We start from the raw sequence: 16,061 nt of genomic DNA on the forward strand, positions 1-16,061 counted from the left end.
TAAAAAATTAATTATATACTTCATTTAACGCAGTTGTTGGTGCATATTTTCTAAATTAATCTCTTTTATATAAAGTTATATTTACCTTAGTAAATATACCTATTGTTTAGAATAAAAATAATAATAAATAAATATTTTTGTTTAATAGAAGTTTTATCCTACTTAATAAAATAAAATTTTTGTATGTAAGAAAAAATCTCATTTAAAAATAGATGAAGATAAGCTTCTATTTTTCAGATTCAATTAAATTAATTTAAAATTACAATGAAAACTCTCATGTTAATAGCATTATTATATATTTAAAATTAAAAAATCTTATTTACATATATCTTATTATATTTCAATATATTAAATGTTCAATCGTGCCACGATTGGTTTGCGTTAATAAAGAACTATGAAGTCGTCGATACTATTTTCGATATATCATTGGTATCGTCCTCTCTTTAGAAAAGTTTGTTGAAGAACAAATTATCTTACGAACAAGTAACCTTTTACTTATCATGTTAGCCATGTCTTTATAAATATTTTATTACATGTTCTTTATAAATATGCCTACAATATATCCAACAATTTTCATGATAAAAATAAGAGAAAAAATATAATAGATTGAGTCAAGAAATGTACAATAATATTCTAAAAAGACGTCACTTAGAAAACGTTCTTTAAAAAATATTATTGCTTCTACGTCATTTTTCTGAAAGTCTCCTATTATTATCCTGTAAATTGCAAAGTAATAATAAAGATAGATACGTATATACATTTATATATTTAGAAAGCATTCATATGTAATACATATATTGTATATTTCTGATTTAACATTTTGAAATCATCAATAATACTTAACCACTTGACATTTTATATTATATTTTAATAACTTTTCATATTGCTACATTTTTATTTAAATTAAAATAGTTATCAGAAGAGTTCGTGATTATTGGCATTTGTCATTTTCCACGAAAAAAAAGCGTCAATAATATCTATTCACAAGATTTGAGATGGACAATAAAATAAATATAACGATTCAAAAAGCAATCAAAACAATCATATTGAATATACAAATTGCAATTGTTTATGTAGTCATTATAATAATATATGTATAAAAAAATTAATAGTTACTGTTAGAAAATTCAATCATCAAAATTTCAATTTATTCAAGATTAAACTGACAAATGTAAAATTCTATTATAATTATATATAAAATTATATATAAAATAATTATAAAATTATACAAAAATTATTTCTTGTAAAAAATATGTGTGATATTTTTCTTACTATATAAATATCGATAAAATAAATTGTAAATTATAAATTGAAATAATGTCGATCTATAGAGTTCAATGCTGAAGCAGCTTTACACGGAATTTCAGTATATCGATGTCTCGCAAGACGTGAGAAAAGTGAGAAAAGTACATCAAGGACAAAAATTGCAATTTCAAGATCAATAGAGCATGTCGTCCAAGCACGAGGCTCGATTTCATGCTAAAAGAAAAGTGAACTTCGATCGAGCGCGCGATTGGCGTAAATCATTGCTGCAATGATGGCATGGATGATCGCGCCTGCTTTACGCCACGTTGCCTAATACGGACCTTAAACGACACGCCGTAGAAAATCCTACACGTCTACGAAGCGACGCGTCTTTGACGTGCGATCGAACGCTTTTCCTTGCGCCTCTTTGCTCAAAGTGCGGTCACGATATAATCAGTTATTTTTATATCGAGACCTCTCTCTCTCTCTCTCACGTAGACGTAGACTCCCTTGACTCAGGTTTAATTACAGTTATTTTTTGACTGGAGAAAATAAAGACGAGCAATGCTGTAAACATATTTTTGTTTATTACAGCCTTGCAGATGGGGGAGAAAAAAAGAGCCAAGAGCGAAAAGGAGAGAAAAATCAAGCAAAAATTATATCGAACTTGATCTGTCTGTCTGTCTGTCTGACCGCAAACTTCATTAATGGACCGATTTTCTTAAAATTGGTACCAAAATGTTACAAATTTTTCGGAAAAGATTACTATGTGTATATTTTTATTTTTTGTTTAATTTTAGAGGAAGCTCTGTTTTCGTGAAAAAAATCTTTTCAGATTTCTAATGTGTTCAGAATGTTCCAAAACATGTATTATATGTATGTGCCCATTCACATTTTTTTATATTTAAATATCTCAAGAACTATTTAACTTGTAACACTCCAAATTGGCATACAAATAAAGTAGTACAACATTTTTATAAAAATTCATACAGTGTTTTGAATTTTAATGCAATTTTAATTATTCAATTAATGTTTGTGATTTCTCTAATAACTTTCGTAAATTTTAAGATTGGGATAAATTTCTTTTATATGAATAAACTATCATTTAAGGATGTTTGGTACTAAATTTAACGAGAATTGATGAAAGAATTCATTTTTTTTAAATTGTAAATTTTTAAAAAATATACTTTTTTAATTTTCGTAAATTTTGAAATATCAAGCTATGCTTTTACCTCAAAAAATAAGAAAAACTTTGGTAATAATGTCACAAAAATCGGTTTATATGGTAAATGTGGAAGTAAATCGCGGTCAGGCAGACAGAAAAAAGAAGGAAATTATAAATAGATAGCTTTTAAGCTCGCGCAAAAAAAATATACAATTTCGTCGAGTAAATGGAAATTAAGGAAATTCGTGTTCCTCCCAAAATACCTGGGTGAATAGCTTGTTGTAGCCGGAATTGTGTTGATTGTACCCGATCATCGCCGGGAATCACCACCATGGATGCCAGGGCTGTTGTTCAGGATGGTGTTTAATCTGCCTTCGCCCCAATTCCGGGGGAAAAGCGCCGAAATTGATCGGGCTAATCGAGACTCTAAAGCGCTCCTCGTTTAGTCCATGCTACCGCATGACTATTTTCACTCTCGTTAAAATGCTTTGGGTCTCTATATATTCGAGCTTGTGCCGCTACGCCATCCTGAATGGCGCAGTGGCACAGGGTTTCGGAGACCTCGTTTCCTCAGACACGTCGTATCTCGAGCTTTTTTCGCTTTCGTTTGCAAGCCATCCAAACGCGAAATCTCGATCTATTCCTGAGCAATCATTGTCACCCCACGATGACAGGATGACGCGGCGCGTTTCGCGTTCATAGCGAATAATTTGTTTAATAATAGCTCTCTTTCTCTGTCTCTAAGATACAGTGAAACTTCGATTCGGCTCGACTGCAAAAAAATATGTCGTTGAAAATAATAATAGACCAAAAAAGATGAGAATAAATCACATTGGACGAACGCAGTAATTTGTTGACTTTATTGCGTACACAGAGGGGATTTTCTTTTAGAATTTACCCTGAAAATCATGTTAATTGTGGGACAATACGGTATTGGAAGAATTTTATACGAATTTCTTTGATTAATATTTACCACAATAAAAATATTAATATAATAAAATATTAATAAAAAGATATTAATAAAAATATAATAAATATTAATATATACGTATTAAATTTTACTATGTGTATAGTAAAATTAATCGAACATATTTTATATCTTATTGTAGTAGATATTAATATTTTTAGTGTAGTAAATATTAATTAGAGAAACTTTTATAAAATTCTTGCAATACCATATTGTTCCACGATTACCATGATTTTTAGTGTAAATTCTAAGAAAAAATTCTCTTAGTGTATTACAAGTTTAGCATAATATTGTTTTTATGAATTAAATATAATTAGGCTATCGTAATAACGATTGTACACTTCATAAAATTAAGATACAAATGAAAATAGAAAAATGAAAAGAAATTAAACGATTTTCTAAATCTATCCGTTCCATAATTGACCTGACCAAGTTTGCTTGCGAAGGAACGTGAAGAGATTACGTGAAGAAGTTAATGCCACTCCCTAAAATTGTCTGCCCCACATTGCCGAAAATGTACATGCAAGCACGAAGCATCAATAAATTATGCCACAACGAGATAAAAGATGGAAGATAAAAATATCTTGTACGTCAACGTTGGTAATAATGAATAATGGATTCTATTTACTTGTTTCTATATGTATTTTTAGAATTGCATAATATAATAATTCTAGAAAATAAAAAGAGAGATGAGTCTGAGGCTTTTCAAATTCAAAGCAACAATTAAAGGCAAATACAAGCCAAATCATAAAGCATTAAAAGAAAATTTATTTACATATTTAAAACCGATCGATCAAAAATTAACATAACAAAGTACGAGGATACAATAAAAATATTATTTAAGACCGATCGATTACAAAATTAATTAACTAACATGAAAAATAAGATACGATAACGCGAATGTTTTGATCTTTCTTTTGGCCCTCTAGTTCTAAAAAATATAGATATTTTAATTCTAATTACTATCCGATAAATTGTAATTATTATTATAGAAGATTGCAACATTCTGCTTCAAAGAGAAAAATAAAAGTCCACTGATTCACGGTAATATCGTCTTTATCAGTATCGAGTGATCTTTATAAGAATCGATAAAACTATTACGTCCATTAAAATAATATCACGTTCACAAACTAGTTTCCGATCGAACAATCATAAAATGCAACAAATTCTCAATCTGCTACTTCCGCTTTGATTCGATTGATGTAAAGTTGAGCTACTTGCACGCGATCTCTGTTTTGCTAATAGCTTGAAATATTCACCGCAATCAAAGTTGATTGAAAATTGTTCATTGATTGCAATTCGATAATTTTACTCGATCATGTGACATGAAAACAACGATCTAATATAAATGTCGCGAATTTTATTGAGCTTTTATGTAACAATTCCGATTAGAAATTATTCTTCGCTCTCTTGTAAGATCTGTTTTTCTTACTACAAAACAGAGATTTTTCAAAGACGCTAAAAATAGAAATTTCTAATCAATTAGAATTTTTTAAACATATTTATTAATTTTATATATGTGCTCCACATTGTTTTTTTTATGTGTGTGCTATATAATTTAAATTGTAATTCTTTATAAATGTTTAAAAATATTAAAAAATACTTGAATAAACTAATGTTATTTCTTGAAAATATGAGTAAATAAAGCAAAGTCGCTTTTATTCATAGAAATTTATGATTTAACAAATTTATTGTCATTTTATAGAATATGAATCGTCACGTTTAAGAATAATCGCGATAAGAATAGAGATTGATTCTCCTCTTTCCAGTACACGACGTCAATTTATAATTGATTGAAATCCACAATCAATGGTGTACTATTTTATCTGACTCCTACGTCTACAGCTCTAACGACAAAACTTTTCAGTTGATTTTCTCCGTTATTGAAGAGTTCTTGAGTTAGAGAAGATCGGAAGTCACTGTCGATGATGCTACTTATGTAAATCGAGTGTTTACATCCGTCGGATGCAATCTATATTTTTCTAAAACCAATTTATCGGAAAATCTCGATCAATGTCAAAGAAAGATTAATAAAGTTTTTTCACTATAGTTTTCTATATTCAAATTTTACAAAAAGATATTCGTTAGGTAATCGTAAAGATAATCGTAAGATAAATTTTCTTTAACAACACATTAAACCAAAAAAATTATAATACAAAACTTTATTATATAATTTAATATGTAAGATTAAAATAAAAATTCTGTTCAAATAAATTTATAATCGAAAAATAAATAAGATGCAATATTTTTACGATATTTAAAATTTTTTCTTGATAAAAGTAGAATAAAGTAAAGTAAAGAGCTAGGAATTTAATTCCCGCTGGTAATTTTCCTATAATATTCCAAAGGGAGAGGCTTGCCTCTCATTTACCGAACCTGTTCCGCCTTTGAAAAAAGAAGAGAAAAATGTTGATACGCAGTAAGAATGGAAAAGTAGAAAATGAATTAGGATAGAAGTTGGAGTAGAGTGAAAAAGAATTGCGTGTTGAGTGTCGTCACGCAATTCCCCAATCACCTAATCTATCTAGATAATTAATTAATCCATTTTGCAGGAATAACTTTACAAATAACCTCGTTATTGGCCTCGTTGGTCAATCGAAAGTGCAGTATTTCGAAGAAACGCGAAATCGACTCCTGAATTATCAACTTCATTTCTGGATAATCGATACTGTTGACCCTTTTAGAAATCCGTTACTTCGAATCTCGTTGTCTGAGTCACCGAAATTTCTATATGCACTCGAAATTAAAATACAAATAGCAAATTAGAATATGTGAGATTGATCAGAATCCTATAAAGTCGTAAGAAAAAATATCTACAATAAAACGCGAAAGTGAAAGTGTTGTGTAAACATCAGAAAGATTTGTTCTTTGTATCTTAAAAAAATATCGCAAAGCTCACAAAATCATTTTCAATAACACGAGTAGTTTTAAATGTATTAAATGTCTATACCTCGTTTCTGTAAGGTTAAACTTCAGCTACAGAAATAGGGACAAATAACAACCATTTGCCCAACTAACTCTAATATTCCTCTAAATCATTCAAAGATTCCTTTCTCTATGCTTTCAATAACACATCGCAAAATAGATTTTAGGTCAGAATTAATCAGATATTATATGCTAAACTTTTTCCACGTCACACTTTTACAAAGATAATTGAAAAAATAATTCCAAGAATCATTGACAAAGCGGATTAGCCAATATTGGCCACATTCCTATAGGATTCGTTTCACGAATTAAAACTCTTCGTCCTAACCCATGCCAAAGCCGCTAAACCGATGGTATACCGCAGTACCGTGGCGCCCGGAAGGAGGTCAACGACATCGTACAACCTCGAGTACAGTTTCCACGTTCCAGCTCGCTAGTCGATCGACAAATAGCTCCGGCCGGTCTTATCAATTTTTCCTTGCAAACGCCTGCGTTCGTCCTTTATTATTCTCGCCCGTACCTTTTGCCGAACTTTCTTCTTTCCTAAGAAAAACTTCTTTTCCCATGCACCAAATTATTTATATTTTTATCTTGGAAATTTCCTTTCTTTTTCCCAACATGAGAGAGCATTTCTTATTCTAGACTTTAGGGATACTCGTATATTTTTTTTCTCCCCACGTGTGTCACATTTTCCTCGACACGATCACTCGAAATTCTCACAGAGTACTTGAAAGATTGATAAATATATAATAACGAGGAGAAGAGAGAAAACAAAATCTATTTTCCAAGAAGAGAAGAGAAGACAGTTCTCCTCGATCACATTGCGATCATCCTGGGGGATGATCGTGACGTTCAGGTAGCGTCCATGCGAGCTCTCTTTCTCCCCCAAACTGCAAACTTTCACCCCTGCGAGTCCGCACGGCAACCGTGAACGGTGCACGGCCCGTAGGAGCGATTTGGCCGGCGATGTCTCTGCGCGCACTGACACGACATGATCCTGGCAAATCACTGGCTGGGTCACCGTTACTCTGGCAATAACGCCGTTTTCCCGACTCGTCCGTACGCGGGCGCCACTGCAATGGTCGGTGGACGACACCCCCGTGACTATATCGATCCGAGAGGTGTTCCGTACCCCTGGCGTCCTCCGCTCCGCCACGTCCTCCTCCGCGAACCACCCGGAGCATGCGACTTGCACGACAACGGCAGGCCACTGCTCCCTGACGGCAACGTGTCCTATCAACCACTCGGTGCGCATGTATATACACTCGGATACACAACCGCCCGATCATGTGGGGTGGGTGAAATTGTCCGAGAGCTATGGGAGTACAATTGCAAGAGACAAGCGAAAGTTGTGCAATATATCTGAGGAAATGTACACTTTCTTATTTTTCCGAAACTTTGTTTGCTGATAAATTGACTTTGTTTAAAATTTCTCCCTAGCTCTGACTGAAATTAATTACATTTTTTTAGACACGTAGGTAATTATAAAAATTATAATAGGGTGAAAAAATAATGATCCACCTTTATTTACGATGTAATGAATATCCTATATCTCATATATATGTCATAAACGTGGAGATAAAATTGCAAATGAGAAAGATATCATATTTTTATTTTTAAAAAATGAATCTAAAACATTTTTTGCATTTGTATTGCTTATTATATTATTATTTGACAGTGAAATATTATTTGATTGTCAACACAATAAATTTCAAAAAGAATTATTTACTATGAAAAACCAAATAATGATCTTTATAATTATTTTAATTTCTATAAAACATTGTTTTTATATTATTTTTATTCAGCTGCGCGATAATTCTACGCCAGATAGATTTGCTGGATGATAATAATAGCTTTGATAAAATATCGATTAAATCGAATTAGCATTGAATAGAATTTAATAATGTTAATATTGTTAGTTGCACAAAGAATTTAGTTATTTTCTGCAATATTAGTTTTATCTTGGAATCCAGGTCACTTATGTAGGTCACGCAGGGTGCGTGCGCGTTTCGCCTTCCTCTCTTTCAATCTGTCACCTTTAGGTTCTGCAGTTTAAATTATATAAATAGTTTCTAAAGAAGGAGTTAAATATTATTTTATGTTTCTTCCTCATCATCCTTTACTAACTTTATTATTCAAAGTTAGCTTTATAGATCTTTGTTGTATCTATAAATTACGATGAATCTAGAAATTTTGAGTTTTACAGATTTGTCGTATTATTAAGGCAAGATAAATTCATATATTAATAAGTCGCTCGAGTATTTTGCAGATGGAAAGAAATAAGGGAGCTCTAAAGTACTCCGTGAATATATAAGGATAACAGCTTCGATCTCAAAATCGCATCTCATAAATAAATAATCGGCGAACTGTACGCCACCTTCTTTCATCGCGGTCACGTGGGGCAAAAATAAAATTTAAGATCATTGTGCTCGCAAAGACGGAATGCGCATGCTCGTGATATATAGTAGGTTGCGGATGATCGAATTGAAACTCGCTTTTATAAGCATATCTATTTTTCAAGCGAATCTATAAAACCTTACGAATAAAATGACGTTTTGTCAGTGGAAATAAAACGAGTATGGAATAAAATAAATTTTAGAAAACATCGATTCGTTTCACATCACATCTGTGTTTTTCTGTTTTATATAAAATCTTTAAATAGATATAATTATTGTTAATTGGCGCAACAATGTAATGAATATTCTCGATATTTTCGAAGATACGAGAAATCTGTCGCAGCCAAGGCATTTGGCAGTTATTATTGCGATTGCGAGGACTTTTAGTGGCCGAAGGACATAGCTATACTATTTCGGTAGAGATTTTCGTCGCGATGGGTCTGTATGAGTGGTTATATTTACACGAATCGTCGCAAAGTTATATTGATTATTTCAATGACAAGCGATAATATTAAGGACATGTTTTATACATGAAGATATATTTTCATTTACCCTTCTTCTCCCGAAAGACTTGTATTGTTCCCGCCTCATTGGTCGCCTTAGGTGTGCCATGTCGAAAAAAAAACGGAAGTTGGTGTACGGAAGAGCAAGGATGAATCAAAAATGATGCTGGTTGACACCGAAGAAGAACAAAGGATCAGCTTTCGTCAGCTTCGTGAATCAACTTCCGTCAACTTCCGCCACGAGGTACGTCGAGTTCTTCGAAGCCGCATTTATCACCTTCTACAATCTATTTTTTTCCAATCCCACAACTTTTGATGCACAGCGAGTAGGTACACGTTTCACGCGGAAAAGAAACAATGAAACTTTAAATACCCTCGATCAAAAATTCAAAGAAACATGCTATCACTTTTTGCAATGATTGAAGGCAATTGTTAGGCGAAGATTTGTTAGAATTGTTTACTGGATCCGACACAAACCTTCTTTGTGAGTATTAATGTGCATAATGCAAAACTGCAATAATATATATTTGCATTTTTTATTATATTTAAACAATTTTTTAAGATCGTCAGACTTTTTTTATTTTGCATTTAATGTTAATTGTGATACTTAAATATATCCTGATTTTTACTACATATATTTTAATTGATAAATTACAGGTTTAATTGTTTTACTGACAATGAATATTAACAAAGTTTTGACAAAGTGGATAATATCGATATAATATTCTGTGTCTTCTGAAAATTTGAGACTGCTGCTTCATACATCGTCCGATCTTTGGATCAATGCCGACAAGTTAGTGTAACAGTCCGTGACGTCTTTAAGAGTATATCAGACGCATAAATCTCTAGCCCTGACCTTGACTCATCAGCATAATTTTTAACTTCGAAGATGAAGTTAAACCAAATAACACAAATTTCACAATTGTCACTGACAATGAGAAATTTTTCGAATTAAATAGTTCGATCAATTTTTTACTGTACAAAATACATAACGCGAGATTAAATTAAATTCAGATAAATATTAATTACATATTTCAAATTACCCATTAAACATTATATTATTATTAATATTATTACAATTATAAATAATAATAATTATTATTATTATATGTAAAATGTATCGTACATCGAAAATTATTTTGCTAAACAAAGCGCTATTAAAAATAAAGAGTTATGATCTCATAATACAAAATTATTTTTCAGCTTCTAATAATTCTCAGAGGAGCCTGATCGTAAAGTGCGATCCAGTAAACAATCTCAAGAAACGTTAACCCTAAGAAACGCGATGATTAATCGCTGCATTTCACACATTTATTGACCTGCTCGATAAATTTTCCTACCGATAAATCGTAAAAAAAACTTCACTTCTTATTAACACCAACTCGATCACTTTGCTATGAAGCTGTGACGATACAAAAGTCACGTGTTCGTATCCCGAGAAGACTCTAAAAGGCTCTGGGAGACTCGCGAGACAACGAACTTAAATCGATGGAGAATCGATTCGTGATTTTCAAGAGAAGTTTTCCCTTCCGAGTTACAGATCCGCTTTATCGATGAATGAGGATTTCTAGAATCAGGTGCGAGACGAGCTCGGTGTGGATGTGCTGGTGATACTGGTGACTCGAGGAGCTTTTGGAACGCACCGCGACCTCCTCCGCTATAAATAAAACGGCGGCCGCCACATCGAAAAGTCTGCCAGCGAGACGGGCAGCGCCGATTCACCGTAAATTTCTTCGCAAAATTCGAGAATCGGAAAATTTTCCGAGTGACAGAAGTTAGTTGGTACAGATCATCCTCGAATGCATTGACATACGCATGCCAAGTGACACGGATCAGCTGATCTCTTTGCTCAGAATTTTTTGCCATTTGTGCAAAATATCGATCTGTAGAAGAATTATAATTTTTACAATTTTTTTTTTGTTTTTAATTATAATAAAAGATATAATTATATAATAAATTATATAAAATATTATTATGTAAATAATTATATAAAAAAATATAATTATATATAAATACAATCATACGGAGATATTTGCATGAAGAAATAAATTATTTCTTCATGCAAATATCTCCGTATGGTTGTATTTATTTGCAACTATGTGGGCATTAGACTTGTTTCAAGCTTTGCTGATATTCTCAACAAATCTATTTTTAAAAGTTACAACTTATTTCACAGTTTAATAATTATTTTTATTAAAAATATAATTATTATTTTTATTAAAAAATATTCTAAAAGTCACATTTTCTTTTGAAATTAATTGTTTCGAAGGCTTCATTGTTCATTAAATTTATATAGATATAGATTTAAAATTTATAAGTTTTAATTAAATTTTATTAATATACATTTTATCTATGTACATATACTAGATGATATTCATTAATAATTAAACTTTTATAGCTTTTTTTTAATTTTTCGAAATTGTACTTGATGTATATATGTTTATTTGAAGTATTATCCTAAAGTATTATCTTATATGAATAAATAGAGAAGAAGAACTTTTAGGGTAACAACGAAGGTACTAACAGTTAATAGCGTATGAAATGTAACCCCGAACAGTGAATTCTCATAGTAGGAAAGATGTGAAATCTCCTGTTTTATCGACGAACAGCAATACAATTTTCTCTTGAAACAGCGTTTTATACGGAACTTGCCTGTGGACCATAGATGTCCATACTATGGTTTTATAGCGGTTTAAAATCAATAAATTATATTTACGTCAATCATAACATCTGATGTAATATTTTAAAATGAAAATCCAATTAGTTAAATAATCGAATAATTAATTTAATTGTAAAGTAATATTAAACTTGTAAACTCGAGAACAAAAGTAAAGCTTCATTCAATTATTCCCAAGATATAAAATCTTTGTGAGCGAGTAGCAGAAGGAAGATAAGTTTATTCGCATTTTTTAAAAGCAGTCAGGAAAGATTGTGTCATTGTTTATGCATGCAGGTCTACAAAGTCGGCATCAAGCATGGTACACAAAAAGCAGCTTCATCAATATCGTAAAATTCAATACAATTAAAAACTATTTCTCGTTAAAAACTTTCTTGTAAATAATAAGGCATTTCCTCATCGCTTAAACCGCAAACGAACCGTCCAAACTTTTTATTTTTCCTTCTTTCTTTTTCTCAAGAGAGACTTTGGATCCGTTTCAAAGAGACGCTTCTGAAACATTTGAATAATGAATGTTGTCGTTATGCAGGACGTCTCTTTCTCTTTCTCTTCTTCGGGAAGAATCATCGATGTCGCTAAATATACATACTATAGAGACCCGAAAGTCTTTGCTCAACAGCCGAATGAACGGCAGCGTTCCTTCTAAGCGCGCTGCTACGTTTCCCGCTTTAATTATTCAGCGCCTCGGCATTTCCGCTGGTATTTTCGTAGCCGTACACCATGCGCGCACATTAAGTGAGACGCCGGGTATTATAGCACGATAAGATTTACTGGTAACTCGGCGTCGCACTGCATGAGCACGCCGGAATGTTCACGCCGAGTACCTGAAGAAAAGACACCGTCGAGCAAGTGCAGTCAAAATGAACTCGCATTCCTTTTCTCACCGTCAAACTTCATATTTCAACCTCCCTCTTATATTGGCACAATAAATTGCTTCGAAAAGATCTTTTAAAATGAAGCTATACTTTTCATCAACTCGGGTAAGATGGCCATAGTTTTTTAATATGCAAAAAACATACTTTTATTTTTGATATTTTTTAATAATATTTGATGAAAACAATAATTATAATAAAAATTTTATATTATTAAAATACTAAAACATGAGCATTGGAGATATGCGATATCACTACTGTTCAACAAAAAAAATTAATCAGAACGAGATCGAGTTTTTATAGGTTTTGAGATGCTGAATACGAATCTGGTTTCCAAATTATTCCATCACGTCACAATTTTGAGAAACTTTTAATTAAAGTTGCAAAAAAGGGCTCTTTTCGCGAACTTTGTTATATTATTGTTAGAACTTTAAATCCTCAAAAGAAATTTTTGATGTCGGTTAATAAGATATATTCATAGTTAAATATATTGTGGAAGTTAGTTGTATCTTAGGTCATTTATGATTTAGCAAATAGATTTCAATTATGTTGAATACGAATCCAGTGTCAAAATTATTAAATTTAAAATTGTGAACTCAATATAGTGGATTTATATATAAAAAAAAAGCATTTTTTAAATTTTGACATCCCCTATATCGAGTACCATTTTCAATTTGACAACTTTGACATTGAATTCGTACACAATGACCTAAAAAATCCTTAAAAATCATTCTATTTAGTAAATCGTTAATGATTGAACTGTAAATCACAGCCAACTTCCGCAACGCAATTCATATTTAATCATGGAAATCTTATTAATATATAACTGACACCAAAAATTCCTTTAAAGGATTAAAATTCCTAACAACATACTTTATCTTGATTACAGTAAAACTTCTCCAACACGTCACATATTGTTGTTATAATATGGCGAAGTTGATAAAAATATTTTTGTAAATTTAATTAAAAATTTCTCAAAAATTATGACATGATGGATTCAGCATCTCAAAAATTATAAGAATCTCGTTCCGATGTTTGAAAAGAAAGTTATTTTTTGTTGAACAGAGTAATAAGGCTTTCAGCTCAAACAGACATTCGCCTTCTGAATTTATTAATTTTTTCTTCATCAAATTGATCTTATATCTAGCAAGATTTACGAGTCAGAGGACTAATGAGCTTGTTCATTCTGACTGCACATGCTATTTGATCGCTGCACCTGCTTCGCTTTTGCATCATCGTCGTCAGCTTCCGGAAATGTAGGCCGCTTTGACAAGTCGCTCATCGGGAAGAGACGGATTTAGAATCCCGTTTGGATCCCTAAACGACGAATTTTCGCGCGTGCTTGTAAACTGTACGTATTCCTTCGAGTTTTTCCAGAACACGACTTATGTATCTCGTGCGTCTCTTTCGTGACGCCTGCAGCTGTGCAGTAGCACAACTCGCGAGAAAAAGGTCGAGCTGCAAATTGTTCTCTATTACGGCAAATTAGAGGACGATCACTATCAAGAACCTGGAATTATTCCTTTTACTGACGGCTGCGTGCTTTTGCGGCGACCGACAATGTGCGAATGGCTTTCTTTAAGTTTTCTAGATCAAGAAAAATATAAGTATAGAGATACCTATCTGTGTCCCACATTTCAATTTTTTCTTACTTACAATTATAGTTGTAACGTATACCTATATAAGAAACAATGCTTGAACGGGGTACACTTTATATATTTGTGCGTATCTATCCCCTAAATCTCCATCCAATCTACAGCTTTAATACGAATCTGATGATAGTCTTTGATAGCCAAGATTAAATTATACAAAGTGGGGTGAAATTGAAGAACTTGGTTGTGCGCAGTTTTGGTTTCGTATTTAACCATTTAAAAAAACATTGCGATATTTATAACTCCATTTTTTCCTGATACAGGGAAGAAACGAATCTCCACCTGATGCAACTTTAATAATAAATAATCTGATGACAGTCTTTGACCAAGATTAAATAAATCCAAGAACGCGACAAAGAACTCGGTTGTCCGCAGCTTTGGTTTCGTATTCAATCATTCAAAAAAAGCACTGCGATATTTACAACCAGGTCTTTTTCCTAATATAGGGAAGAAACGAAGCAGGTCAGTCGAGGGTAAACTCATCCTGATGATGAACGCAAGTACATAAAGTGCCAAGTTCGCCGGAGGGCGGCGAATAGACGGCAGATGGTGGACACCTGAGTACGCTGAGTTCCGTCTATTACGAAAGTTTCGGCAGAGAGCCGATAAGATCGAGGGAATCTTCTTGGTATATTGCCCAGGGAGAGAAAGAGAGAGAGGGCCACACTATTATTACTTTACTTGTGGTCCCCGGTCAAAGGATACGCCGCGCAAAGAGACGAATTAGACGCGCCTCTCGATATGATGATGATGATGATGATGATGATGATGATGATGGCCTTGAACCGACAATGAAGACGATGACACAGATAGTCATGAAGGCGAATTAGATCCAATCGAACGATTAAGGACGACCAATGACGGAACTGTTCGAGGACTCGGAGAGATATAATATTCGTAACTCGAGTTGTGGCGATACTCGACAAAATTGTAATCGGAGAGATGCGATCAGAACTCGATTATCGTTTCGAGCACGATGATGAAATTAAAGAGGAGCGAGCTTGTCTGCGAGAGGATCTGTCAGACATGCATTGTCATGTAAATGAAACGGTACGGGTATGCACGTAAGCATTGAATTGCATTGACTCGACTTCCTTCGGGGAATACAGTCTATTCATATTTTATATTCTGTTTTATTTTATATACTAAAAAAACCATTATTTTTGTTTAAAACTGGAAATATTACTTAATTATTACTGTAATTTTTTTCTATATTTTTGAAAGTAAAAATATATGTAAAATATAGGTAAAATTATTATTTTTATGTAAAAATCACTTAAAATTTAAAATTTAGTATTTTTACTTTATTGGAATTGTATTTTATAAACATTTATCCATTTTATTTATAACATTATTTTATAGCATTTGTACATTACTAGCATTTTCTATGTGTAATTCCATGCTCAGTGGAATATTTTTAATCTTGAAAATATATAAGAATATATTTTATATAAAATTACATATAATTTGTAATGATCACGCTGGGTCGAAAAAAAATTCATCATAATCATATAATTTTACACAAATATTTTTTTTAGTGTATGGAATATATAAAGTTAGGAAAAAGTACAAGAAAAGAGTTCTGAAAAAATGGGTATATATGTATGTTTCGAAAATTGTGAAAATGTTGAAGTTTAACAGGTATGAATGATTTCGCAG

The 16,061-nt window shown here is 32.2% G+C and overlaps 1 protein-coding gene across 10 annotated transcripts in view; it reads right to left on the bottom strand.

Annotated features, from left to right (window-relative positions):
* Positions 1 to 16,061, bottom strand: part of Ca-beta (Calcium channel protein beta subunit) — a 101,163-nt gene that overhangs the window by 23,046 nt on the left and 62,056 nt on the right. Inside the window, exons 1-2 of one of the 10 annotated variants that reach the window (XM_029309899.2) lie at positions 6,823 to 7,398; positions 2,674 to 3,182 (exon numbers count right to left, since the gene is read on the bottom strand). The exons of 8 other annotated variants lie outside the window; for them this stretch is intronic. In XM_029309899.2, coding sequence (XP_029165732.1) covers positions 2,674 to 2,724 — 51 coding nt within the window. In that variant the 5' untranslated portion in view covers positions 2,725 to 3,182; positions 6,823 to 7,398. Of the gene's footprint in view, positions 1 to 2,673; positions 3,183 to 6,822; positions 7,399 to 9,250; positions 9,632 to 16,061 lie in introns of those variants that run through there. One more of the 10 variants, XM_085490265.1, reaches the window with a different exon arrangement.

Source organism: Nylanderia fulva, unplaced genomic scaffold, assembly GCF_048542155.1.
Source record: "Nylanderia fulva isolate GAGA-0341 unplaced genomic scaffold, ASM4854215v1 Scaffold12, whole genome shotgun sequence".
In the NCBI taxonomy this organism is placed as follows: domain Eukaryota; kingdom Metazoa; phylum Arthropoda; class Insecta; order Hymenoptera; family Formicidae; genus Nylanderia; species Nylanderia fulva.